This window comes from Monosiga brevicollis, genomic scaffold, assembly GCF_000002865.3.
Source record: "Monosiga brevicollis MX1 MONBRscaffold_2 genomic scaffold, whole genome shotgun sequence".
NCBI lineage: Eukaryota > Choanoflagellata > Craspedida > Salpingoecidae > Monosiga > Monosiga brevicollis.
This window is the reverse complement of record NW_001865039.1, coordinates 1,457,900-1,485,610: the sequence shown is the minus strand read 5'-3', so window position 1 is coordinate 1,485,610 and position 27,711 is coordinate 1,457,900. Positions and strand designations below refer to the sequence as shown.

General features: G+C 54.7%; 2 protein-coding genes across 2 annotated transcripts; one reads left to right on the top strand and one right to left on the bottom strand.

Annotated features, from left to right (window-relative positions):
- Positions 1-801: 801 nt before the first annotated feature.
- MONBRDRAFT_22149 (uncharacterized protein) lies at positions 802-22,964 on the top strand (the record flags this gene model as incomplete). Its single annotated transcript, XM_001742618.1, has 41 exons — positions 802-832; positions 958-1,871; positions 2,023-2,509; positions 2,592-2,872; positions 2,982-3,011; positions 3,217-3,320; positions 3,431-3,905; positions 3,998-5,008; positions 5,205-5,806; positions 5,952-6,195; positions 6,302-6,406; positions 6,506-6,557; positions 6,638-6,720; positions 6,828-6,956; positions 7,046-7,408; positions 7,528-7,705; positions 7,807-7,895; positions 8,007-8,113; positions 8,187-8,280; positions 8,399-8,509; positions 8,648-8,772; positions 8,915-9,124; positions 9,242-9,931; positions 10,376-10,637; positions 10,784-11,158; positions 11,300-11,404; positions 11,517-11,618; positions 11,717-12,018; positions 12,114-12,450; positions 12,659-12,805; positions 12,949-13,327; positions 13,506-13,658; positions 13,753-13,807; positions 13,903-16,291; positions 16,486-21,407; positions 21,647-21,838; positions 22,125-22,195; positions 22,232-22,310; positions 22,411-22,579; positions 22,689-22,799; positions 22,878-22,964. The coding sequence occupies 41 exons, from the start codon at positions 802-804 to the stop codon at positions 22,962-22,964; spliced, it is 16,752 nt and encodes a 5,583-aa protein (XP_001742670.1).
- A 1,435-nt stretch (positions 22,965-24,399) lies between these two features.
- On the bottom strand, positions 24,400-25,158 carry MONBRDRAFT_5031 (uncharacterized protein; the record flags this gene model as incomplete). Its single annotated transcript, XM_001742172.1, has 4 exons — positions 24,400-24,474; positions 24,673-24,717; positions 24,827-24,919; positions 25,057-25,158. The coding sequence occupies 4 exons, from the start codon at positions 25,156-25,158 to the stop codon at positions 24,400-24,402; spliced, it is 315 nt and encodes a 104-aa protein (XP_001742224.1).
- Positions 25,159-27,711: the final 2,553 nt, after the last annotated feature.

Below are 27,711 nucleotides of genomic sequence, written 5' to 3'. Positions count from 1 at the left end.
GACAGTTCAAGGTGCTCCTTTCAGAGTTGGGAGCGATTGAGTCTTCAAATAAAGATGTATGCCCTGGAATCATCGCCAACGGTCATACCACATGGAATACACCGGCTCTCGTCCGATCGCCGCAGTTAAGCCATGTTGGGCCATGCTAGTACTATCGTGGGTGACCAGATGGGAATACATGGTGCTGTTGGCCGTACCTCAAATCCTTTTTGTTTTTAACATGTCAACGTTTGACATGTGAATTGACATGACATTTTAGTTGCGACATTTGTTTTCATCTGACAATTACGGCATTGGATATGACATGTGGTAGCAAGTGCTTAACAACGACAGCTCTCGCGCGTTTCAAGTCGTTGAATTTTTTTTCTGCTGCACGTTGCTTGAGCTGGCCGCCGTCTTTGAGCCAACCGAGCTCAGGCCGATCCTGACGGCTACAAGTACGGGATCACCTGTTCAAAGCTTCAAGTACGTCACTACCACACAGATTGGCTCCCAGATAAAGGTTCTGGCAGCCATTTGCCTGGATCCTCGCCAAATTTCTCTTCGAAGCAAGTCAGCTGACTGCTGCTGGTCACGCACGGTACAAGGTCATCTCATCGCCGTTTCGCTGGTGGATGTCGGTTCATGCGCAGCATACAGTCTCTGTAAACTCTGTAAAGAGCCAACGCCGAATGCAAGGGCTCACGTGCAGCCCAGCATGTCTGGTTGAGCCCAGCTGAGCCTGGCTCGTGTCTTCAATACACTGATCTCTCCAGACGTTTCCCGCGTCGTCGTTGGCCCACGTAACGGCGAATGACAATCATGGCGACCATGAACTATGATCGAGTCACTGGTATGTCGCGTTGGCTTGCCTGCCCTGGGAACCACTCTGGGTACTTCGCTGGACATCTCGTTGCTGCTTATCTCAACACAATCCACGCTGACGGCTCGGTCCTGCCATCTCACACTCTTGAATAGCGCAAATGGACGGTCGCCATTGGTGGCTCGTCTCCAAACTGCAAGAGTCGTTTGGGGATGCGCTCAAGTCTGCGCAACTGGAAACCTTTCTCTGCCAACAGGATACCCTCGAATGCTTTCTGACTTTTACAGAGGAGAACAACGAGGAGCGCGCAGATCTACCCTCAGGAGCCACCAAGCATCGTACTTTGTTTGTATGGCAAGAGCAAGGGCCTGCCCGTCGCTCAACTTTCAGAAACAGCGATGACTACTCCTCCTGGAAAAACGGCTTCGACTCAGACCCAGAGACTGGCGCCATTCACCAGGGCTCGGATGGCGATTCAGACTTTGCTCACAGTGATGACGAAGGCAGCAGCGACGACGTCATTCCCACCACATCTGTTTCTCTGGCCACCGGCGTGAGCCAGTTTGAGTGCAGCAACACCGTTCCTGTTCATTTCCAAGATAAGTGTGTGTACTTTGTTCGCCGCATGCGCGGTAGCCGTGTGGGCGCATCAGCGATGGACATCGCAGGAGCTGCCACTTCGACTGGCGTGTCCTTCCAAGATCGGCCCCCGCGAACTCGCGGCAATGTTACCATCAGCGCACCTGAAGATGAGCATCAACCAACGCCAGCTGACGCGCCTGATGTATCGACGCCAGTCAGCGCCTTAGGGCCACAGTCCCCTGGCGCCGGTGTTGAAACAGGCGGTGAAGCCGCTCCGGCAACCCCGGCAGCTGAAACGTCAGGTGGCTCATTGCGTTCCAGTGCCTCTGTTGATGTTACGGCATTCACTGACAGTGTGTGCTGGGGAGAAATCGAGCCCGAGCTTGGCCCTGAGATCCAGGCCAGTTTCCTGACCTCGGTGCTACCTGCGATCGCCGCGGCTGATTGGAACTCGTGCAACGACGATCAAGTCGGTGCTTTTAAAGTGGTAGGTCCAGCCGTTGTTTACCATTTCTTGTTGTTTGTTTGACTCCTCTGCCGTTTTCCTTGTTGTCGTACCTGCTTCCTCCTTCTACCTGTTGACCCTTTGCATGTGCCATGTCATCAACGGTCTCATGGTCATGTGCTGCTGCCGACAGTCAGTCGATCGCATGCTCAACGCCATGCCAGATGGGCTGGATGTTGAATCACGACTTGCGTTCCAACGCAAAGCTACGCTTCGCGTTTCGCACGAAACCCAGTTTGCTGAGCTGAGGCCTGGAGGCCGTGCAATTCCCTTGGCTGCCGTCAACCTGGCAGAACAGCTCGTGGATGAATGGATTTCTCTGGTCGAGGACTTGCTTGCCGAGGCAGCTCTTGATCGTGATGTGCGATATCAAAGTCTGCAGGGGGAGTTCGACTTTTGGACTCACCGCCTCACCCTTTTAGCCAGCATCACAGACCAACTCAAGGGTTCTGTCTGTCAAAATATCATCAACGTTCTCATCTCGTCCCAATCTCGAATCGTGAAACGTTGGCGCGTGGTCGATTCCGCCATTACCGATGCCAGCAATGAAGCCCGTGATATTCTCAAATTTCTTGAGAGTGCGGCCTCGAGCGTTCATGCTATGACCACCCTTCAGCCAGGTGAGCCAGCATGTCTGCATCTGCTTGCGTCCGTTTCGCTTCTACGGCCACCAGTCACATTTGCTCGCTCGTTGCGATATAGGTCTGGAGAGTGCACAGGCCGCCATTGATCATTTGGTCAACACCGTCAAAGCTGGGAGCTCTTTGTTGCGGCATCTCAATTCGGGCAACTTTGCACAAGTGTTTTTCACTCGGCTCTCTGATGAACTTGCCGAAGCGTGTCGCTTACTACTGAGCCGCACTGCCGAAAATGACGGCGTGGCCAAGCGCCTTAAAATTTTGAACGTCTTGCTCGCTGCAACTCGCGGCGTGCGCGATCTTCCCATCTGGTTGCAACGTTCGAGCAACGAGGATTCAGCTCAGGTAGACCCTGCGACTTTTTGAAACCATAATTGCGCCTTTTTTTTTTTTTTTTTTTTTTTTTTTTTTCCAAACTTGTCCCGCTTTCTAATTTGGTTTCTTTGTTTTCCAGCTTCGTTTGGCCGCCTCGCCTAAAATCAAGGTTTGTCAATCACCAACGCCGCGTCAATCATGTTGATTGACCATCAACACTGCTTGTTGACCTGATTTTCTCAACCGGAACCAGAAACACCGCTTGCCGAGACTGCCTGCCTCATATCACCACGTTCCTTTCCACTATGGTCGCGGGGCTGATCTCATGTTTCCTTTGCATCTTTTGCTGCTGTTTCGTTCGCCAACGTCGTCAGGAGGCCATCGGACTCTGTCGACAGCTGAGCAAGTATTGCGATCGCTACGTCAATACTTTCTTGCCCCTTCTCAGTCGCCGCTTGCAAGCCCTTGGCAAGCGCAAGTACGTGCGACTTCTCCACTCATGTGCAGTGCGGCCAATCTGTTCCGGCCAAATCATCTCTACCTCTGGGCTTACCAACGCAACGTCACACGCTAATGGGCGACCTTTAGATCTCAAGACTCATTGGCAGAGCTGCGCAAGCCAAGTGGACGCACTCGTCTGCTTCCAGCTGGCAGCACTGGAGAAAGCGCCCGCACAACTCGAAGCGGCTCCACGATCGACTTATCTTTGGTCTCACCCATGGTCTTTCACGACGTCAATGCCCTCCGTGATCGCCTGCAGGCACTGGAGGCCGCTTTGCAGTTGAGTCTGACCTACTCAGCGCTTGCTCGGGAGTGGCGCGCGTGCTCAGAAATCGAGGTGCTGGAGCTGGCCGTGCATCACGCTGATCTTGTCGAGAACACCATTGCAGCCCATCGAGACTGCCTTGACATTGTCTACGCTGATGACAGCTTCTCTCGCGACGTGGCGACAATCTGGGAGCAAACGCGCCACGTCGAGGAGCGACTCAAGCTCGAGCTTCCAACCTGGCTTGCCTCGATCAACAACGCAAAAGAAGCCATTGAACGCATTCAACGCTTGCGGGTAAGGGTTGGGCAATCCAATCTGGGTTTCACAAGGCTCTCGCGAGATTCGCTCTGTGCGTCGTTTCATGTGCACCTTACTCCTTGCAATAGGCACTTGAACATCGGGACGGGCTGCGCGTCTGCTTGTTGGATCTCAAAACTCATGCGTACGAGGCTTACTCTGAGGAGTTGCGTGAGCTCCAGACGGTCTACGAACGCGAAAAGAGCAACCCTCCGATCCAGCGCAGTGCAGCGCCAGTCATTGGTCACGTCCTCTGGGCTCGCCGGTTGCAAGACAAAATGGCCGGCCCCATGGCCTTTTTTGCGGCCAACCCCGACGTATACCAGAGGGCTTCTCCCTCAGCTCAAACGCGCGAGCTGTTCGAGGCCCTCAACGGAACCCTCGTCGAATACCAGCAGCGGTGGCTAAGTGAATGGCGCTCTCAGCACACAGCTATGGCCTCAGGCATGTGCGCCACTTTGCTTGTTCAACACCCAACATCCAACCGCCTTGTGGTCAACATTGACCAGAATGTCCTGACTCTCATGGAGGAAGTGCGTGCCATGTCACAAGCCGATATACAAGTTCCGGCTGCTATGCACGCGCTGGTGACGCGTGCCAGCAAGTACAAGCAGTTTTCCGATCAACTGACTGGCATGTTGGACCGCTTTTACGCGCTTAATAGCGCCATTGACGAGCTGATCAAGCCCCTGTTGCTGCCGCAGTACCACGCTGTTATGCAGGCCATGCGCCCCGGGCTTGTTTCGCTCACCTGGGAAGCCTCCAATATCGACGTGTTTGTGCGCGCCGTCTGTGACAAACTAGACGTTTTGGACACTGGTGTTCAACAGCTCCAGGACAAGCTGGCCTGCGTGATCGAGCCCGAACTCAACGGAGTGGCTGCCTCCACCTTTGTACACTTTCCTCGCGGCGAGCATAGTGCCGAGACAATGCTGCACGGACGCGTTGAGCTTGTCAGCACGCAGGATGTGACAACCAAACATCGCCTGAGCAACGCTTTCGTGGCTCTGCAAGAGATGCTGACCAGCGTTGAGCTGCTGCGCTCCGACTCATTTGTTCATGACAATTCTTGGGATGCCTCGCAACTCCTCAAACACAAGGTAATGCCATGTTCTCCTTTCGCTCTTCATGTTCCTGGCCCCCACACGCGTGTTTGCTAGCCCGGCAACAAGTGCACGCACGTTTCGAGACACAACTTGCATTGTTGCAGCCTTTCGCGTCCTGTACAGATCTGCGCACGGTTTGTGGTTCCTTCTCACCTTGAAATGGCGTGCCAACGCCATCACCCACACTTAGCTGAAGCTGATCAACCTAATTCAGATCCGTGCGGAGCAGAGCTTGGATTCGTGCATCCGCCACACGCTCGAGGACTTGCTGCAATGGATGCATAGTGAGCAACATGATTTCAGTCTTATGGTGCTTGTGGAGATGGCTGCGCCGCGCCTGACTGCCAAGCCTACCGGCCCACGCATGGAGTCATTTATGGATGATATCATGGCTGACGCCGCAAGCGTTTATATGGAGAGCATGCAGTTTGTACGCGAGGCGTCTGCTTCAGTGCGGTCGTCCATGCGTGCACAGACGGCATCCTTACGCGAGCACCTGTCACGCTTGAGTGTGCGCTCTGCCTCGGCCACCCGCCGTGAGCGCCAACAACTGGCATCACGTACCATGGCCGAACAGATTGACGAGCTCCATGACTTGGAGCGTGCGCTGGTTACCATTCATACATCCACCCAAGACATGGCGGCCTCGGATGTCTTGCGTGGCGATGGCCTAGTGACCTTGTCTCATGATGTGCGCCGTGCTTGGCGAGCCCTGTGGGCAGAGTGTCAAAATGAACTAACCGCATTGGATAATTCTCTACGCCTGTGGGGGCTGACTGAGCAGCCTTCCCGGTGAGTCAGTTGGATGGGCTGGGTGGGCTTGTTGTGGCCTGTTACGAGCCTTGACGGCAAGCGCAAAAGGACGTGGGCCTTTGTTGTACTCTGCTCACGTTGATTGTTTTGGTCCCCGTGCCCGTCTCCTTCCCTTCTGAGCTAGGTCTGATTTAGCAGACACCTTGACTGTGTCAGCCCTGGTAAATCCAGACTCAAGTCTTGATCGAATCAAACGAGTCGAAGAGAAGATTGAATCCTTGCCGGATGCGCTGTTTACTTCTGGTCCACTGGTCCTCGACTGTCGGCCTATTAAGTTTGCGCTTCGTTCCGAATACAATCAGTGGAAGGTGGCTGGCGCTGCCCGATTGCACACGGAAGTTCGTGAGCAGCTGCAACAAGCCGAAGAGGTGAGTAGTTTCTGTCCAAAAGATGCTTCTAGCAATTGGCCTTGTTTGGTACCGAAACATGCCTCCTGTCCTCTTGTCCTCACGGAGGGGCGTTTGCTCAAAATAGGCGGCCGTTCGGCTGCGATCAAAACTTGAGCAAGAGGTGACCTCTCTGATTGATCTTCAAGGCATGATTGACGTTCTTCAAGCACAGGGCGATGCATTTGCGGAGGTCCGCCTGAATAATCTGCACAACCCCGCCTCCACGCGCGCGCTTGTTCCCAACAAGCGGCGTTTAGTTCACCTGGTGCAACTCTCTTCTCACACGTAGGAGGTGAATCTTGTGCCGATCGAAGAAGCCTATAAAATCTTACACTTGATCGGTACGGACCTCGGTGGGATTTGGTCAAACTCTTGCGCAGGACTCTAACATTTGGTGCTTTTCTGGCAATTTTATCCAAAGGCCTCGAATTATCAGACGCTGAGGTGAAGCGTCTCAGTGACCTTCGCACGCAGCAAGCGAATTTGGATCAGCTGTCGCACCAGGTTTGGCATTGCTTTGAATGCAAAAGTGCGGTGACACATGGCTGCTGCTCATGGTCAACCTTGGTATGACATTGGGTGCGGGGCTGGGTATGGCTTGCACGGTACAGGTCCGATACCACCTGACCAAGGAGCGTAAACCTGAGTTTGAGCGGCAGATTGACGGACACGTCAAGACACTAATGGTGGCATCAATCCACCTTCGCAATAGCTTTGATGCCAGTGGCCCTTTGGTGAAGGTATGGTGTAGCATGATTGATTTGCATAGGTCTCGGTTCAGCCGATCTCCAGATGACGCCTTCTGTCTTGATGGATTGGCGTATACTAGGGGATCAGCGCCGACGAGGCCCTGGTACGACTGCAACGTTTTGAGGAGCTCTATGACAAGCTTGCAGAAGAACAACGGCTACTAGCGACTGTTCAAAATTTGCTGAGCATTCCGATAACACAGTTTGCCGAACTGAACTTCATTCGCAGCAAAATTCAGCAATTGTGGCGCCTGTACCACATGTATCAGACGTTTGTCAAGGACAACACGGCGCTGCTGGAAACACCTTGGCAAAAGGCAGATCTCGATGCAACCGAGACGCGCTTACAAGAGCTGGCACAGCAGCTGGAGCAGCTCCCGAGTGGTCTACGCCAGTGGGAAGCCTTTTCCCGAATGGCTGAGACAATCAAGCGCCAGCTTGAGGTACGAAGCCCCGAAGCACTTGCACCTGGCTTTTTTGATGGTGCATCTTGTGATTTTTAGGCTTCCCTGTGACGTTGGCGTTTTGTATCTCACCATCAGTGTGGCGTGTGCAATGACAGTCATTGCCGTTGTTGAAGCTCATGGCCAAGCCCTTTATCCGAGATCGTCATTGGCGCGAAATTATGCACATTACAGGGACAACTTTCCCACTTGAGGGTCTTACCCTCAGTAAAGTGCTTAGTCTCCAACTCGTGGACTACGCTCACAAGATTCAAGAGCTTGCGCGCCTTGCTGCCGGTGAGTTTTTCCTTGGCCGTGTTTATTCAGTTGTGTGTTGCAACGCAGCACGGCACCATCCGGTTCCTTCATCCCACCATTTTTTTCGTTGGCAACGGTAGCCGAGGCCGATCTGGAGGAAGGATTGGCTGCCATCCAGTCCCTTTGGAATGACAGCGCGTTTCCTTTCCATGGCAAGCCTCCCAAGCTGGTTAGTTAAAAGAAATGACTCGGCATGGGCTGGCAACATTTCACAACAGCAGTTTCCAAAGTATCAGCGGTGCCAGAACTATTCACGCATGCCCTGTGGATTGGTGTTTAGGGCTTTTCGTTGGAACGCCAAGCTACACAGGGCATGATCGCCTCGGCTCAGGATGCACTCATGCGCCTAAACAGCATGCTCACGTCGCCGAGTCTTGGGCCGCATCGGTGGGTGGTCGCACGCTGTGGTCGTGCAAGTATACAATCACACCTGACCTTTCACGCTCTGGACTACATCTAGCAATGAAATCGTTTCGTGGCTGGCCAAGTTACGGGGCGTGTCCACCTTTCTGCAGCAGTGGCTTGATGTTCAAGGCTTGACCCACGAGATGAAGGTCAGAGGATTTGTGACGCACTGCAGCGCATGAACATGCATTGACTCGTCTGCGCTAGCCTCTCACAGCCTTGTTGGTTGTACCATTGGGGTGTTTGTGACGACCCAATTGATCATAGATCATGATGGTGCATGTCGTGATGGAAGGTCCCCGGCATCAGCTCAACCTGATTGAGCGCGACTTTTTGAAGTTTGCGCAAACTGCGCGTGACGTGGGCAATATTATGCAGGTAGGCTACCCGGACTCATCAAACTTGAAAGCTGGTTTTGGAAGCACGTCAATGACAGCGGGACTCATCTTCTCGTCTTGTTCTTGTTCCTCCTGCTGATCGCTTTCCTGCTCCTCGTTCGTTCTTGCGCGCGCACAGTTTTGCTTTGGCAGCGATGGTAGTTCGTCAAAGGCAAGCGCCCTACAAAGTCTGTTTGAACGCTTGGAGGGTTGTCGTCGCACTTTGGCAGACTATCTCCAAGGCCGCCGCAACAAATTTTTTCGGTTTGTGCTATCAAAACCAACTGAATGTGTGCGGGGCTGTTAACCAAGGGGGAGTTTCTTTTCTTTTTTTCTGGGGGGGGGAAGAGGGGCAAATGGGAGTCATTCACGAGCGCATCTTGATATATTAAACATCTGCCTATAGCTTCTACTTTGCGTCGGACCCTATTTTGCTGCGTGCGCTCAGCGAGACAACGCCAGCGTCGGATGCCCACGAGCTCTCAGATGCTTGGAGGGCAATTCTACCCATGTTTCAAGCCTTTTCGCTTGGCACAAGTGATGAAAGCAATCAAGACGGCCATTGTCAAATCAAGGGCGTCTATAACGCCCATGGAGAGCAACTCGAGCTCACCAGGTTGGGTTCAAGAAAAGCGCCGGTCTCTCCATGATCAGTAGGGTTGGAAGAAGAGAAGAGGCCTCATTTGCATGTCTGTTCATCTCATGGTTTGGTGCATTTGTCCATGCTTTCTAGTCCTGTGCAAATGGGTTTGCAGACAGACGTGTGGATGACCCAGCTTTTATCACAAGTTTCACGCGACGTGCGCCAGCGAATCCATGCGTTGTGTGGCAAGCTGCGTGCTCGACCGGCACAGGCAATTACGCTCGCTTTTGATTCCTTGCGTGTAGCTGGGCTTGACGCGAGTGGCGATGATCGACGCAACTCAGGCCCGGAGCAACGCGTGGCCACGCCCGTTGATTTGCTTGATGACGAGCCTGACCATGGCGAAGCCTCACCACAGCTTCCCTCTGGGAACAACGGTCAGGATTCGAGCGCACAGGGTGCAGCTGCAGCAGCTGCAGCAGCTGCAGCTCGGCATTCCTTTTATGCTCCCTTCAACGCGCTCCAGAGTCTTAATTCGGAGCCGCTTCAAATGACGTTGATGGCACTTCGCCTGCATTGGACCGCATTGCTCGTCTGGGCGCTCGAGCTTATGTCTGCCAATCGCAACGGTTTGAAAAGTGCCATGAGCGAGCTTTCCTCATGGATTCACAAAGTGACATCCAGTAGCTTCTTTCGCAAACGTGGGCGCAAGACGGCACAACAAGTCTTCAAAATGCAGGCTGTGCTCGTGTTGCTCACTCACTTTCGTGAGTTGACCAATGACCTGGCCTCGGTGCGATGCCGGGATCTCAGCGATTTCCATTGGATCAAGCATCCACGGTAGGTTGCTGCCTGGCCCCTCTCAAACTTTTGTTACTCCAGTTCTATCCCGCTCTTGCGTTAAGCCATAAAACAACAAAGATATTTAGCACGGGGTAGTAACTAGTGTAAGGGGCAAGGTTGTGCCTCTTTGCAGCGAGCTCCCCCAAGAACAACAAGGCGTTTTCCACATGATTTTTGCGCCTGCTCCAACCCCAAGCTGCACACTGGAATGTCTGCCAATGCAGTGTTCAAGCGCGCTGGGATGTGGGTCTTGAGCATTGATCGGAAATCGCCGGCCTTTCCATAATGGGTGCATGTCCAAGCCACCACTCGCACTTACGTTTACGGGGCCAACACAATCTCCTCATCCCGCATTGCCGTTGTATGCTTTATCTTGAGCATTTGGTGCGCGTATGGCCATTTATGACCTTGTTTGTTTTCCTTGAACATCTTTTTTGGCAGCTGGTATATCGACCCAGATCATGATCAATTGGAGATGCACGCGTTGCAGGCCACGCTGCCCTTTGCAGGAGACTTTCTTGGCATGCCCAAGGCCATTTTTCTTCAGCCCCTGATGATGAAAGGCCACGTGCTCTTGCTCAACGTTTTGCGCCAGGGCGGTGGGGTCAACGGCGCACCCATCCCAGCCATCAGCAGTAGTGGCGAACAGCCATCGCATGTTGTTGACCACTTGGGGGAGATGCTGGGCCGTCATGTCTACAAGGTTTGTATTCCCACAGCTCGCATGGGCGCGCCTCTTTAGTGTTTTGCTTTTGCCGTCGTTGGATATAGACTGTGGCTGGATTTTGGGTATGACGCTTCTCTCTCTTTCGTATTGTGCGTTTGCCTCTGTTTTGGCCTTCCTGGTAGATCACGTGCACGCGCTCCATGAACAGCACCAGCGTGGTGCGCTTGCTCAACGGCATTTGCTTTTCTGAAGTTTGGGGCGTTTTGGACGACGTCGCCCAACTGCCGGATCACGTGTTGGTGATGGCTGTGGAGCATTTGCGCCTCATGCGCTTTCGCATGCAAAACACCTTTCCAATGGCTTCGTCTGGGCAGGAGGACGTGGAAGAGCCAGACTCACCTCGCAGTGGGCACTTGCAGAAGACGTCGGTTCAAGACATTTTGAGCGGCTACACGGCTTATCACGGGTGCCCGTTTGCTGTGTTTGCTACCTTCCATGTGTCCAATCCCCCGGACAAGATTCCTCGCCATCTTCGCGATGCCTTTCGAGATATCAAGGTCTGGGAGCAATGCCGCGCGGTGTTGGGTCTTTGTCATGTCCCGTCCGTGCTGTCGCAGTTCATCTGCATCTGCGTATGGGGACATTGACACGCTCAAGTTTTGCTGACGCACACCTCTCGTTGAACGTATTGCGCACAGTGTATACGGCCGGATCCCAAGGCCATCATTCGCATCTGCACCATGGCTGCCGGCCTCTTTGCTCATGCCGAGGACGTTGCCGAGGCCGCCACACAAGCCCTCTCGGTGCGCCATGATTGTCGGGTGATGCCTTTTTGCTAAGCAAGCCACGACGCTTTCCATAGCTGATGGCTCGGTACCTTCTCATCACTATCTGGTGTGCGGCAACCGTCGACAGTTGTGTCAGGATCTCTTTCAAAATCGGTCTGAGCTGAGCTTTGGCTTTCGCGCCTGGCAAAAGATCTTGCGTACCATTCCAGAGGTTCTTGCACGCGTAGAGGTGAGCCGGCCTCTTGCGCTTCTTTTTCATGTTTGTGGCTGGGTCCGCGAGGATACCACAGACTATTTGGACTTATCTTGCTCTCGCACCAACCTCAGGCCATTAAGAACGAGGAGCTTGCACTGAACGAAGCTCCGCGTCGCGGCTCGAACCTTGCAAGCGGCAGCGCCCACCAACGTGTGGGCTCAGTACTGGCCAACAAGGTCTCGAATCCACGCCGACATGGCACGCTAACGGCCGCAAAGCACACTCACCGCGTAGCAGCCGATGAGGTGGAGCGCTTGGCCGTGGCTTGCGCGATCTTTGAGTTTTATCAAAGCGCTCTGGACTCTCGTGATCAGCACACCATTGCCGAAGTTGCAGAAACTGTGGCACCCAAGTTTCGCCTGTTGTATCCGCGGTATGGTTGTCAGCCACCTTGTTTTGTGCACTGGTTGATTCTTGTGTTCCCCGCCCTCGTAACTCAGATTCGTCGATTTCACTTTTTTTGGCTAGATTGAAAATGCCCGTGGGGCCCGCAAATGAACACCTTTTGCGCATGGCCAGTCTTCGAGGCTTAACAACGAATGGCACGTGGCTCGCTACGGCACACGCTCTACACTCTGCCCTTCAAGCCAGTGCTGTAACCATTGTGCTGGGCGAGCCGGGCGTTGGAAAATCAACGCTGATTGAAACTCTGATCGGGTCGTATGCTGGCGATGAAACCGCGCAATTCGGCAAGCCCCGCATTCACCACGTCTATCCCGTGTGCATCGATCACGCCCGCCTCTTTGGAGGCGTTCTGAACGAGGTGGACTGGGTCGACGGGTTGCTGACTGATATCGTTCGTCGGGTAAGCACTGAGGCGCCTTCTTTCTGTTATTCCTGTTGGGCCAGTCATCGTCTTGTTGACCGCAAATCACCCTGTCGTGAGAAGCGCATGTGACAAGTTCATCCACTCTTCTAGTGTCCATGTTGACTTGCACATTTTTATTTTCATTTTCACTTTATTTTGCTTGATGAAATGTGCGCATGTGTCCACACGCCCTTTTATTTGTTAGGCGCGAGAGGCAGGTGACGAAAGCACCTGCCACTGGATTCACCTCGATGGCAACTTGGATGGCACATGGGCTTCTATTCTAAATTGCTATTTCCTTGGTGATGAGGAGCCCACCATGACGCTGGGTCTCGGGGATAAGCTCACCGTGGTAAGTGCTTGAGTGCTGAAGCGCATGTTATCATAACTTTTGCTCAGTGCCTTTGAAATGTTCCACATGCAATTTTATTGCTCATGGGCTTGCACGCTATATTGTACGACATGAATGGATACGGTCGTGGATACGCGTTATAGCCTCGCAACGTCAAGTGGATTGTTGAGACCGCGGATGCCGACTCGCCTCATCTCCAGGAGCTCGTAGAGCACGCCCGTGTGGTGCGCGTCTCGTCAACTTGCTTCGAGGCCATGCATTTCCTGGAACCCTGGCTTGCCACGCGACGCTCCCAAGAGGCTGCCATACTCCGGGATCTGATCAACAAGATCTTTTTACCTATGGTCGAATATCTTCAAGAAAATCAGCCGCACGCTGTCATCGCCGTAGCGCTCAGCACTCAAGTGCGCACCTTTTCTCAGTTGTTGACAGCTCTTTTGGCAAATTCTGTGTCAGCTGCCATGATTCTACCCGAGGACAATATCGAGTGCTACGTCCTTTTTGCCACAACTTGGTCGCTGGGTGCGTCGTATCGTGTTTGTTGCTTTGGGGATATGTTTGTTCGTCGATCATGTGCTCTGTAAAACCTGGAGAGAAGGTCTTGTCAGTGTTTGCGCGCAAGTGCGTTAAGCTCATGCCAATGGGGTTTGCGATCATGTGCTCATTCTACTTCGCGTTGCATCCCCTTGTTGGCTCACAGGGGGCGGGCTGCACGAGACTGAGCGCGCTCCATTTCACGAAGCCATGAACAAGCTTTCCCTTCTCTTACCCGATGAACAATCGGGTCTGACCGTGTTTGATTACAACATCTCACCGCTTGCTGATTGGGAGAGCTGGGCTGAGCTGGCCACAGGTACCACATTGTTTCTCGTGCCGCTTGTTATTTCTGTGCACTCTCGTGTTGCCTATGCTCATGTATGGGTGCTGATTGTGCGCACTCGATGCAGATCGCGAGTATGATCGGGCCATGCAAGGCAACGAGCCCGAGCTCTTCTATACACCGTATGTTATTTGACTCGATACCCCTGTGCCTAGTCCTTCTGCACCTGCTCCCTCACGTCTCAAAACATCTTGCAACGCCCCGGCCCGCTCTACAGAGAAGTCGTTTGTGGACACACACTCCTTAGCTTGCTAGAAGACACGGAAGCCAACGTCTTTGTTGTCGGACCCTACGGCTGTGGCAAGTCACAGACTGTCCAAGCCTTCCTGGAAAGTGGACTCAAGGATGCAGCCGTCAACGCGTATGCCGTCACGAGCAGCACATTTGCGGGTCATTTTCAGCGCTTCATGTCACGCAACACGGTTCAACGGACCGGGCAAGTTTACGGTGCTGAAGGTGGCAAACCGTTCATCATAGCTGCGGATGACCTCGACAGTTCGCGCACTCTTGGTGAAGACCACGCAGAGCTCAACGAGCTTTATGAAACGCTGCGTCTGCTCCTGGAAACGGGCCAGTGCTTTCCGGCCACGCAACCACGCCGTGATGCACTGGACCATCCCGCGCGCTCCGAGGCCAGCGGCAACGTGCCAAATAACAACGGTGGTGCAGCCGCCAAAGGCATGGCGCAGGACAAGGATCGTTTTGCCAGCGTGCGTTGGATTGCCGACGTGCGCATCATTGCCACTGGCCAACCCCAAATGGCGGGCACGGAAACAGTCGATTCCTTTTCGCGCCTTGCCCGGCACTTCACGGTCATATATCTTCCCAACAGCCAGCCTCAATCAAATCAGCGCATCTTGGCAGCCTTGATGGCATCCAATTTGCCGCAAGTTGCGCCTTCTGGCGTTATGCGTGACACCGAGAGCGGGGACGCCGCTTCTGGGCACCAACAGCTCATGGAGCGCGATCAGCATTACTTGCAAGTTCTGATGGAGCTGGATGAGCTGAGCCGCATGCTAGTCCAGCTGGCCGACCGTTGGAAAGGCCAACTTGTGCCCATCTCGCCCGACTCTTTTCACGTGGCGTGTACATTTCGCTCGCAGGCTGCGATTGCCAAGGGCATGGCCCGCGCAGACCTTCTTACCCTAACACAAACGGAGCGGGTGGCCTTGTGGTATGAAGAATGTATCGCCGTTTTAGCAGACCGCATGACGCTGGCTGAGCACCACTCTCGGTTTATGCAGCTCTTGCACGGCGTGCTTGCAGATAGCGAAACGTTTGCTCCGCTCGTGCCCTTCCTCAACCGACCTTACACAGCGCCCTCTGTCATCGAGGAGGACGTGGTGGCGCCGTTGGCGGACCAGTCCACCTATGATGCCGCCGCCGCCGCAACAGACGGCACCTCGCTTAGCAATTACAATTTGGTTCCCTTCCGCCGCGATTATTCGTGGGCCATGGCCAACAGCGACCTTGAGGCTGCCAACTCACCGCTGGCTCACGTTCAGCAGCAGCTGAGTGCAGCAGGGCTGTGTGTGCTCGATGTTTTTGAGCGCGTCAGTTTGGCGTATGACCAGATTCATATGTCTGCTGTAACGTTGCCGCTGACAACCTTCGTCGACGAGCTCTGGGGGGCGTGTTTTCCGCACGCTCCACCGCGTGCTGATCTCGAGGCGTCAATTCGAGCTGCACTCGACTCTCACGTGGAGACAGTGTCGCACCTTGACGCCGCCGAGCTCAACGCCACTGCATCAGCCATGGTTAGCTGGCCACCTGCCCATTCTGAGGCGAGTGCCTGGCCGGACACGTTTATTGACTTTGTCGAGGCAGAAGCAGTGGTACCAGTGAGCGCTGCAGGCGAGGAGCATCGGCAAGGGTCCTGTCTGGCCTCCCGTTGGCCCATTCTCAAGGGCCGCTTGCAACAAATATGTCAGGACAAGCTCGAGGAAACAGGGCATCTGTGGTCATTGGCTCCGCGCATGTTGCATCACATCCAGCGCCTGCTGCGTGTCATTAACATGCCGCAGGGTCATGCTGTGTTTGTGGCGCCCCCACTGGCACGATTGACGGTGGCGATTGAATGTGCCGCCATCGTCGCGCAAAGCGAGATGCGTAAGATGGCTTTTACCGATCTTTCCGGCTTTCATCGCGAAATGCGCGCCCTGTACCGCAACTGCGGCACAAAGAACCAGCGCTGTGTGGCTGTTATCGAGGGCAATGTCTTGACGAATGACATCCTGGCCGAGATCAACTCCTACATCGCCGTGGGGTCCATCGATTCGCTGTTCTCCCTCGAAGAGGAACGAGCGCTCATGGAGGGATTCCAGGCCAACGCGTCCGATGCAGCGCTCGAGTCACCTTCGACCCTCTTCAAACGGCGCCTGCGAAACAATTTGCATTTTGTCTTCTTATTTGAAAATTGGACCGGCCAGCTGGCCGAGTTTGCCCAAGCCTTCCCGACCTGGTTTGCCAACAGCTACATTTGCAATGTAACGCCACTCAATGCCGTCACACACCGCCAGGAATCAGTGGCCCTGCTCTTGCATCACCCTTGCATGCGGCATATGTCCGTCAGTGGTGTTCTACAGGCCGGCCAGCTTCTCGAAGAGGTTTGTTCGACTCGCGCAACTCCCGTGCGGATGATCGTGTTGCTTCGTCAAGCCTGGTGTTTTAAGAATTGCAAGCATGTGCTCATCAGGAAATTGTGCCCATGGCTTTGCCTCTTTTTTTTTTTTTTTTTTTTTTTTTTTTTTTTTCCCTCCCCTCCCTCCTTGTCATTTCGTGTTCTCCACTCGTGTCTTAGGTTTGTGCCTCCGCAAGATCGCTGGATTTGGACGGTCTAGGAGACTACCATGCCAAGCTCATGGCGGCTCTGTCACACTCACGCTTGCTTGAACGCGTGGAGCGATACGATTTGCTGCACCTTCATCGTTGCCTGCAAGCATTTGTTCGCGTCTATGAGCGGGAGCGAATTTCCACCGAGGACCGGAAAGCCCAATTGCAGGCTGTGATTGACACCTGCGGGTCCACCGATGCACGAATCACCGCTTTGGAGCGAGAGCGGAAGGACAACGAGATCTGCTTAGCCAAGTTGGCCAAGCAAATTGATGCAGTTTTGGGCGAGCTTGCCCACAGTGCGGCAGACGTGATTGACGGCATGGCAGATGATGGCTTTGAGAGCGACGACGATGAGCACATGCTCAATACGTTCATGAACAAGCGTCGCCAAACGCTGGTGGCACCGCACGGCGAAACCCACGGCATGCTTGTGCGCATGGCCCTGGACTCTGCTTTTCGACGTGTGGCAGACGCACAGGCGCGCCTCTCGCTGAAACGCATTGACGCTGTTCGCACTTTGCCTAATCCACCCGAGCAAATCCGGCATGTAGCGGACATGCTCATGATCGCGCTGCGCCGCCCACTGCCCAGCGATGCTGCGACGCGCCGCAACCAACGTACTTTTATCGACAACTGGGCTCACACCGCCAAACAGCTACAAGATCCGTTGTTGCTACCAGCCATTCAAAAGTTTGACGTTCGCCAGATGGATCAGGAGCAATATGAATTGCTCGAAACTTACGTACAGAATGCCCACATCTCTGAAACTCAAACTCGCCACGCGTCCAAGGATGCAGCTGTGCTGTTGCAATGGATCATGTCCATGTTGGCCTATCGCCGCGAAGTCGACAACGTGCGTGCGACAGCATCTTCGCCGTTGCTGGCGACAGCCGATCGCCATTCCGAGGCTGTCATCGAGACAGCCACGGAAGCCGCGAATGACCAACCAAGTGCAAAGACACCGGCCCATGCTTCATCTGTGACGACGAATTCGGCCCAGGATCAGGGACTGCCGCCCTCTTCCTCCATCGGCCAGGCTAGTCATGACAATGTGTCAGATGCGGCCAACTCGGTTTCAGCAACAGGGGGAACGCACGAGTCAGAATCACGGCCATCCAGCGCCCTGGCTCAGACAGCAGTTCCAGCTGACGCCGAGGAGAAGGAGAAAGAGAAAACGCAACGGCGCTCGACCGATGCTGCTACTCTGGCCTCTGAGGCCCTCTTGGCGGATAGTAATGTGGGTGGCTCGGGCTCTCGTCCAAGCTCGGCTGCGGCTCTACTCTCGCCTAAAACCGGCGAAGACTTGCTTCGGCAGTCGACAGATATTGCAGCAGCGCAAAATCGCTACGCCCGCTTGGTGGGCGAACTGCAGGCGTACGAAGACAGTCAGACCAAGTTGGAGCAGTCGCTGCAGGCTGCTCGTCAGCAGCGTGCCAGCTTCAGTCCATACATTGAGGCCTGGCAAGCAGAACTGGATAGTCTCATTATAGGCGGAGTCGTATGCTTGCGTAACGCTCTTTTGATTGCGGCCAGCGTGGCGCTCACTAGCCAGGCCAGTGATGTTCAACGCCGCGTTGCCCGTGAGAGCTTTGTGCGCGTGACGGCTCACGTGGTGAAAGATCGCCTCCGCTTCGAGTCTGCAACCGAACAGTTGCGACGCCAACCCCCAAGCCTCATTCAGACGCTGCAGAGCTCTTCCAAGCTCTATGGTGCTGAGGATAGCCATGTCACGCCTCCTCGTGCACGCCGCAGTAGCGAGGTGGCGGCGCGCACTACCCGTGGTCGCCGTAGCTCATTGGTGGCTACTCTAGAAACGGCCCGTTTGCAACCCATCAACCCTGGTCGAAGCAGCTCGCTCTCAATGCCTGTGTTTGATGAGGTTGCTGAGCGAGAGCAACAGATGCTCGCACATTTCCCAGTGGTTTTCGATACCATTTGTTTGCACGAGTACATCACCGGGTTGGACATTGACGTGGAGGATGACCTTGGCCTACATCAAGCGCTGCACTTCAACAGCGAAACGCTTCTTCATTCGCGACTCAGCATGACCTGGTTCCGACATGAGTGGTGTATGCTATATGATCCTGCTGGCTTGGCAGTGAGCTGGTTGCAGCGTGAACTGCAGCAAGCACCGCGTTCGGCTGGTTATGCTGACTATCACCTGCGGCCGCAATCGCTTCGGCTTGTCAAGTTTACCAGCCAGAACCTGCGCGCCGAGATCAAACTGGCTTTGGGCATGGGGAGCTTTGTGATTATGACCGAGATTACTGATTCTGCTTGGCGTGATCCGGTTGTCTTAAGCTTGTTGCGGCGCCAGGAAAGCGAGACCTCGCAAGGTGGTCGCGCGCTGGTACTGGCGGGAGAGGTCGTCGAGTGGAACCCAGCCTTCAAGCTGGTCTTGGTGTGCCAAACGCCAGTGCCGGTGCCCCAGCATCTACAGGAACACGTCCATCAGGTCTCTCTTGTGCCGACAATCACAGAATGGCACCGTACCTTTTTCGCCCGGCTTGTTCTGTCCAAACTACCGGGGCTTCATGCAGCCCTGAGCCAAAGCATGGGGACACTGGCTAGCGAGACGATTCGCGCCCACAAATTGCGCCAGCGCTTGCTTCAGCTCTTGGCCACACCGGCCACTCAGGAGGCCGCTTCGCCAGTAGCCGCTCCATCGGCACTCAGGATGCCTGCGCCTTCTGGCGGAGCCGTAGAACTGAGTGGGCGGGTTCCACAAACTCTTGAAGAGTGGGCTGCGGAGATTGTGGCAACGCAGCGCGAGTACTCGCTGCTGGCAGGGCGTGCCACGGCAACTCGGGCAGAGGCTGAAAAGCTCATGTCCACCTTGGTCCAGTACGACACGGTGGCGCTCGAGGTGGCGTCACTTGCTCACGCTGCCTGCATTGCACCTGCGTTGGACAGCACCTACTTGGTACCCGATGTGCTCCTTATGGCTTTTGACAGCGCCGTCCAAAAGGCCTTGTCTTCGGGCAACGTCAGCGGCGTGGAACTTGGAGGCGTCATGGTGGGTGAGTTCTTTGGCCGCATTCGCCCGCAGCTAAGCGAGGCCAATTGCAAAGTCCTGGAAATGGTCCTGGCGCTTCAGCTAGAAACACTCGGGCCGGCTCCTGATGACATCTCACTAGAGGAGTTTTATCAGTGGCTACAGCGTCCTGACCCGCAGCTCGAGCACGACTGGCCCACTTTCGACGTTGGGCCTGCTGTGGATAGCAAGGGGGGCATCGTTCCCCTCGCAGACCTCAAAGCCCGCGTGGCCCAAGTAGAGGCGCGCATTGTGTCTGCTACGGCTGAGGTGAGGGACACTGAATGGCTCGCGCCCTTGGCCGACTTTGTTGAGCCCATCGCACGCCACCGTGGCGATTGGGTCACTTGGAAAGATGGGCCAGTGCCGGAAACCATGGCTCTGCCTTCTGGTCCCTCCTGGCTGCCCGGGCCGGGCACGCGACACTTCTTGATGATACTCGGCGCATTGCGCCCAGATCGCTTTGCGCAGGCCTGCGATGTTTATTCGCAACGCTACCTTCGTCTACGCTCGGACGTGCGCGCCAACATCCGCAACATTGTTGAGACGATCACGGCAGCTGGCTCAGCCCACCCGACCGTAGTTCAATGCGTTGAGCCACGCAGTACGGCTCGTGCTTTTGTGGCGCAATGCGCTGAGGCCCCAGAGTATGTGATCATGTCAGTGGGCGAGCATGCCCAGCCCAAGGCGGTATTGGCGCACCTGCGCATGGCCATGGCGCGCGGCTGGTGGCTCTTCTTGGCAGACATCGAGAGTAACATCAATCTAGCCATGACTTGCTTCCGTGTGGCGCGCGCAGCCATGCGAACCCAGCGTCATGATCAATTTCGGCTATTCTTGCTGGTTACAGGCACGGCCCACCTGCCCGAGCCTCTCCTCACCTGCTGCACCATGGTCTCTGCAGCAGCAGAGAGCACCCTGCGCCGCCGCTTGGCTCAGTACCTCTCCGACTTGCCACTACGCCTGGTGACCTGTTCGTCGCGGCCCGAGTGGTTGCATTTGGTTCACAACATTTGTCTCTGTCATTTGGTCTTTCAGGGCCGCGCTCTCTTTGGCTCAATCGGCTGGCGATCGACCGTCGAGTTCCCGCAAAATTACCTGGACGAGGCTCTGGACTTTGCTGCTGCGGTCTATGCTTCCCAGAGCGGAGGCAGCCAGCGTATGGTGGCGCTGCGCCACTACATGGAGTTGCAGTACGGCAGTGCATTGACCAATCAGCACGATCGACGCATGCTATCCACTCTGCTGTCCATGTGGATTAGTAACAGTGCTTGCAAGCCCGGCTATGAATTTTTCCGCACAGCTGCGCCACCTGGGTCTAATGCATTCCAGGGCTTGGAGTCGTACAAGATGCCCAGTATCAACCCTCGGCTCAAGTCACGGCAAGCACAGATGCTAGATTTGGCACGGCAAGTTGCCTCGTCACTGTCACTGGATGACGCCGCATTGTCATCCATCTGCCAGTTGTCCACCGCCGAGTCTGTGAAGGAGACGCCGTCAGAGAACGTGAGCTTTTTGCTACGCGAAGCGCTTCGTGTCTTGTTGCCCTGGCTAGACGAGTCGGGGCAATCAGCAGCACGTTCAAATCACCTGGCTCGCAACATCTCGTCGGCAAACATGCCATCCCGCCTCAGCAAGCCGCGTCGCTCGTCCATGACCATGGCCTCGGTGAAGCGTACCACAGCCAGGGCGCGAGGACGCGATCGCTCAGAACGACAGCCTCTGGTCGTTCACGAAGACCGTTTGCTGCCGGTCGAGGTTGTCCGCGTCATGTCCTTGCTTCCTTCTGAGGCCTCCTTGGTCAAGACGCTGCGCAAGCTCTCGTCTGCAAACTTCAATCCAGCCGCTAACCGGTGAGTTTTCCTCTGCTTCGCCCGACTTTGTTTGTTCGTTGTGCTTTTGAACCACTCGCAAGCATCGTGTCTTGAGGATGTTCGTCGTGTTGGTCGATGCAAAACCTTTTTTTCTCCCCCGTGAACTCGTAATTCTGAGTCTGTTGAGGTTCCATGCACATTAACACCACAGTCCTGAATTGTTGTTTGCGCGGATGCCCTCGAAAGCCCTCACTGTTCCCGATGCGTGACGCGAACAGATGCTTCCAGATACAGTTGGAGAGCGTCTTGCGTAGTGTTCGCCGTATATTTAGGGACATGCAGGCGCTGGAGTGCCTCGTGCGGGGCGTCTTTGCCAAGTCTCCGTATTTGGTGGAGATTCTGCGCTGCATTGCAGACAACCGGGTGCCCCCCAGCTGGGAGGGCCTGGCTAGCCCACAGCACGCTACAATGTACGTTGTGAGCGAGGAGTCGCAACTGCTGTAGGCAACATGAATGCCCTGCCAAGTCAAGGGAGGCCTGGCAAGCGGATGGGGCCAAGTGGCGTTCTCACGCGGTGTGCTCTCAACGTTGATCCTTTTTTTTTTTTTTTTTTTTTTTTTTTTTTTTTTTTTTAACCTCACGTCGTGGTGCGAGCGCATGACGGCACGCGTGCAAGAGGTCGAGCGTGTGGCATCCGGTGGTTTCCGCAATCCCTCCTTAGGTGCGTGATACCTAGGTTTTCTCCTCCTTTGGTAGCCTCATTCGTTCTGAGCAAGAGTGTTACACGGGGCGCAGCCGGGAACTCATACACACTACGCGTCTGGCATGTAACGCAGGGCTTGGGTGTCTTCCTTTCCCGCGAGCCGTGCTTGCTGCGCTCAAGATCAAGTCGGTCCTGAGCAACGGAGAAGGGACGCGGTTTTCTGCGGAAGCTACAACCCGGTGCGTTTGTGGAAGGGTCATTGTTTCCTTCTTGTCGTTGCTTATCATGTCTCTGTTGGATGCTCACACTTCGAATGGGTGGGTTTCTTCATCACGGCAGTGAGCGCGAGCATCTGCGCGAGCCACCCACTGAGGGCATGTTTGTTCACGGAGTTACTTTGTATGGGTGCTACTGGGATAATCCACCTGGCGAAGTGCGCGAGCACCCTCTTTTTGTGGCGACCCCCTTGCCTGTGATCCATGTGCACTACTCTTTGCCCAAGCCACCGGTATGTCGGCCTACAAAGGTCCTTTCCATCACAGAAACATGGGTCGTCCGACCGATGCAACAGCGCTATGGGGCGCTTATCTGATATAATACTCGTGTGATGCCAACAGGATGAGGGTCGCACGCGTCGTGTCGCGAGGGCCGATGACTTGCGGAAGAAGGGCCCTTTGCAATTGCCGTTGCTTCGCGGCCTCAGCCACTCGTATGGAGATGACAACGAGGTGAGCGCGCACTCGCATGCTACAAGTGGTTGCAGAAGATGATGGGCCTTCTCACAGTTTCTGCTTTGTTTTGGGTAGTTGTTTGAGGTGACCTTCACCAGTGATGCCTTTGAGAGCAGCAATCAGCTGGTGTTGCGTGGATGCTGTGTGACCATGGACGAATAGCTTCAGTCTGAACAAAAGCGCGGTACACTTTGACGCATACATGGATCTTCGCATGTAAAATAGCCACATTTGGCACGGGGGTTGCGTGCTCAGAAGAAGTTGACGGCCCATCCATCTCCGAGAAATGCGTTGGTGCATCAGTCTGTTGCGTGTGTTTTTGTGTGTTTTTGTGTGGGTTTGTGTGGTTGTACGTTTTCCTCGGAAGTAACACTATCGTGTTGTGAGCACGATGCTGTATGATCTAAGCGATGAAACAAAGGAATAAATTGACTGTGCTTGTTATGCCCTGCGTCGGCGTAAGCATGTGCACTCGCAAGCAAACACGAGCGACCACGACTACCGCAAGTCACCGCGCAAAACCTCGCTGGTGCTACCAAACCAACCACGAGCTTCACCTAGCAGATTCCACAGGCGAAATTGGTGCGTGGTGCCGCGCACCTCTAAGCTAGGCTTGAACTTGCCTGCTGGTGCCGGGTCGATCTGGAGAGACCAAAAGCGTGCAAGGGATGAAGGATAACCGTGAGGGTTGGGGTGCAACGTGATAGCTGGACATCATAAGAGAGCACCGATAAAGAACAGGAATGACCAACCTTAATGGCACTGAGATCAGGTTGCAGTCCAGAGTAGGAGTGGCCCGCGGTGGTGAGGAGGACAGAGGCGTAGCTCTTGAGGCCTTCGCAGAACATGTCTGGGTCTGGTACATCTGGCTGAGTGCGATCAAAGTAGACGCTCCCCTTGAGCGAGAGCTCGCGATCCTTGCTATTTTGAAAATCTGCTCGCGACAGTTTCCAAACCAGCTCGTGGGCCTTGTGAACTGCAGCGTTGCCTGCAGCAAGCCATTAGAAACGTGAGCCAGCGCGAGCGAAGCGGTAAATCTGTGAGGCCAACAAGAACAGCTGACCGACCGGCTTGTGGATGCACGTCAAGTCGTTTGATGACGCCACGCTGGAAAAACGGCAAAAACGCTTCTAGACCCTCAAGATGAGCGAGGGAGATATCTTCATTCACTTTGATTTGCAGCAAAAAGTCGACGCGCTGGGCTCCATTCTCCTGGTATCACGACCGCGCGGAAGGGCTTCCATGAGATGCGGCTCGGGGTGATAACAGGGTGTGACGGTTTATCTCACCGTCATCTGGTAAAAACCCCGCACCGGCGGATTTAACCCACTTGTCCGGGCCTGCGTCCGAGTTTGACGCGGGAGTCGGCGCCCAACCAGACAAAGGAAGCAAGAGAAAAACGAATGAGGAAAGCGAATGTAAAATTTTACTTGAAGACTCTTTGTGGCAAGAGCCCACCAGCAGGCGTCGTTGGTCGAAGAGAATGCACGTACTGAGCAAGCCAAAAGGGTGAAGCCTTCCTCTGGCGGGGTGAGGGACAGCTGCCAGCGATGCTCTGGCTGCACAGTTTTATTCTCCTATATGGCAAAACCAAGGCTCAGTTGATAACCGGCTGCTGGGCAGCCGCGCCCCCACCATGGGCAGGTTCATACCCGAACACTGTGGTGATATGCTACGTAAGAGAGCGGAATTTGGGACTCGATGTTGATGGTGATCATGGGTGATCCTGGCAGCAAAATCTATGTTGAAGATAAGCGAAGAGAAACGCCCCGCCCAACGATTGTGTGCCAAGTTAGCCAGGCGCTTTCAAAGATAAGACGATGTATGGTACGTCAAACCAAAATAAAAAAACCAGTGGGTACAGCTGTACCTTGGCGTGCAGGGTGCCATAGATCTCAAAGACGTCGTCCCATGACTAGATCAGGTGCAAAAGGGTAGTGGTTGAGCACCTGCAGGCTGATGGTCTGGGAAGACTGTGCAAGAAAAAAGGCGCCAAGTTGAAAGCTGAAGTGAAGAAATCTCACATCCGACTCGCATTGCATGCCTTCATATCGCTCCTGCAATAAAAATTGCACGACGGGCTGTCCGGCATAGTTGCCTGTTCGCCACGCTGGCATCTGAAGGGGGCACCGAGCGAGCGAGCGAGTGGGCATGGGGGCGGAGTAGTGGGACGACGAAATGAGCTGATTGATATAAGATGGCGGAAGAAGACGAGATGATTTGCTGAGATCAACAGCAAGGTCAGAGTGCTCACATTATCAGAGGTAGCTGGCGGGGTGGCGCTGGCCGTGCGGCCGGCCGCGAGCAGCGCGCCTACTTGGGCATAGCTGGCCCCATTGAAAAACCCGAATGGCATGGTCAGCTGAATGTAGGTCAGGAGTTCACTCCGCAGCGTCCGGAGCTGCAGGGTGGCGGGCATAAGTGCGGTTATATAGCTTGTTGATAAAATCATACGCCGGCCAGGCGGGCGATGATGGCTCAAGGCACGTCAGCAACGGTGGGCAGGGCTCGTACGGATTCGCCTTTCAGGGATCGAGCGACGAGACGGACAAGAGCCTCAGCGGCGGCAATTGCCATGGGCATGCTGGTGCTATGTCGGATCAAGGGGGAACAGGGAGCGCGGGGTCAGAAAAAAAGCATGCTGAGGTGCCCCGCTCGCGACCGGCCCGTGTGCCAACCAAGCTGAGGCCCAGGAATCCGAGGGAAGAGCTTGAGTAGTACCAATGACAACGGCACAAGCCACGTTTTCCTGCACACGTGGTATGAAAATGTATTGGCACGTCATGAGGATTAATTGCCGGACCAAGGGGGATGGCGTACTGGCGAGCAGGAGCCGGCGCGTCATGCAAGCTCATACATCGCGATGGATGTAAACGGGCCAGAGGGGCCCTAGGGCGTGAAAGGGGTATTGGACATGCGCCCTAACGGGCAGGGGCAGTTCACTCGTGCGAAAAAACGCGGGGCTCGCTTCGTGGGCAAGTACGCGCTGATAGAGGCCGTCCCCGGGAGGAATTGGAGCGGCATTGGCACCATGGCGCTTTGTCACGGCCGCCTCTATAGTGGGAAAAATGCTACAAACGGACGGCCGTACAAACGTGAGGGAGGGAGAGGTGCTGATCGGGTGGTTGCTGTAAGGCGAGCCGAGGGGCCTCTCCGGGAGTCTGGAAAAAGGCCGTACAGGCGCCTCAACAGGGGTGGGGGCTTACTGTTGAAGTATGAGCTCATAAGTCGTGTGATTGACTTCTGAATGATCGGCGTCTGCTGCAACTTGTGTTGCATTGACGCGCTCTCCGAGCCGGCGGTAGATGACCACGCCGCGGATCCCATCACAATCCATCCTATTGATATCGATCAGGCGCAGCAGAGAGGGTGAGAGGGTGGCAACCAGGACGACCCGGCGGAGCAGGAACAGCCGTCAGTCAACTTTTTTTTTTTTTTTTTTTTTTTTTCCGACGATCGCAATGACATGTATGTATTTTACTTTATTCCACTGGGATCAAAATGTCTGACAAGTGGGTGGTGGGATACATGTGCTATGGCTTGGTGTGAGTTGTAACAGGTTCACGAAGTAGCAACGTGATATTAACCGCATGACTTGGGTAGCGAATATTGGACGGAGTTGATGGGGCGATCCATGGGTCGTTAGTCTGGCGCCTTGTGCCTGCTCTGCACCTTCTTTGCCGGGTGCGTCTTGCACCGTACCAGCTCGGTGCTGGAGCAATGCGACCACCGCAACTCGCCCGCCGGCTCAGACTTGGCCCAAAGCATCACACCAATCACCACAAACGACCATAACGATAAGAACAGCGACACAACACAACACCAGTACAGTGTATGCCCCATGCAGAACCTGGCACGTGAGACCGGACAAGAGCGAGGTAGCGAATAACGTTGGTAGGTAAGCTCTTGCTTTTTCTTATGTTTTTCGTCACACACACACGGCTGGTGAGTCCTTCAGAGAGATCGAGACAGGAGAGACAACGCGCTGCGGTGCGCTGCGAATGGCAGCGTGATGCGGTACGCTGCGAATGGCAGCAGCAAGACAGGGGCCGTCATCGTGCTGGGCAACAGGCATGTCAATTCGAATATAAAATTGTAATTATCATGATGATTTTTCTGTGAGCACATGGTGGTACCCTCTTAGGGGAAAAGAAGTGTGTTGCACATCAGAGGAACGCTGTTGCACAAACGCTGGATGGACAAAGCTGAAGAATGAAGTGATCCCTGTCCCCCACACCATGGCGCGCTCGCCAATTCCTCTGCAAATCTGAGAAACCCATAGGTTGGGGCAGCAGCGAAAGCTCGTCTACACACACACAATCCGATGAAGAGAGGTTGGGCGCAAGGCGTTTGGGTAAAGAGGAGAGAGAGATGAATTGGTTAGAGAGAGAGAGAGACAGAGAGAGACAGAGAGAGACAAAAGGAGTAAAAACTCTTTTGTCTCACCCATTTCACACACACACACACACACACACACACACACACACACACACACACACACAAAAAACTTGAGGGGGGTGTCGTGTCGCTTGGCCGACATCGTCGCCGAGGAGAGGGAAGAGCAGGACGGAAGAGAGGTATCAAGAAGAGCTACTTGATCATCATCACAATCGCATCGTCATCCGACGACGCCCGCTGGTCGGGTGTCCCCCCCCGCCCCCCGCCTGTTCACCGCTGCCCTTGTGGTGGGATCTCTGCCTTTTCCCCAGCGTCGGGTCGGTGCCTTTTTGCTCTTCCCCACCGCCTCGCCTTGCCTCCTCTCCCTCTTTTTTTTACTCCGAGGGTGAGTGCTTGCTCGGCTGTTTTGGCCCCCTGGTCGGGTCCGGTCGAGAGGAGGGGTTGCGTCGGCGTTGACGCTCTTGGTTGTGGCGTTGGATTGTATCTATCCCGCATCTCTACTTGGCACTTG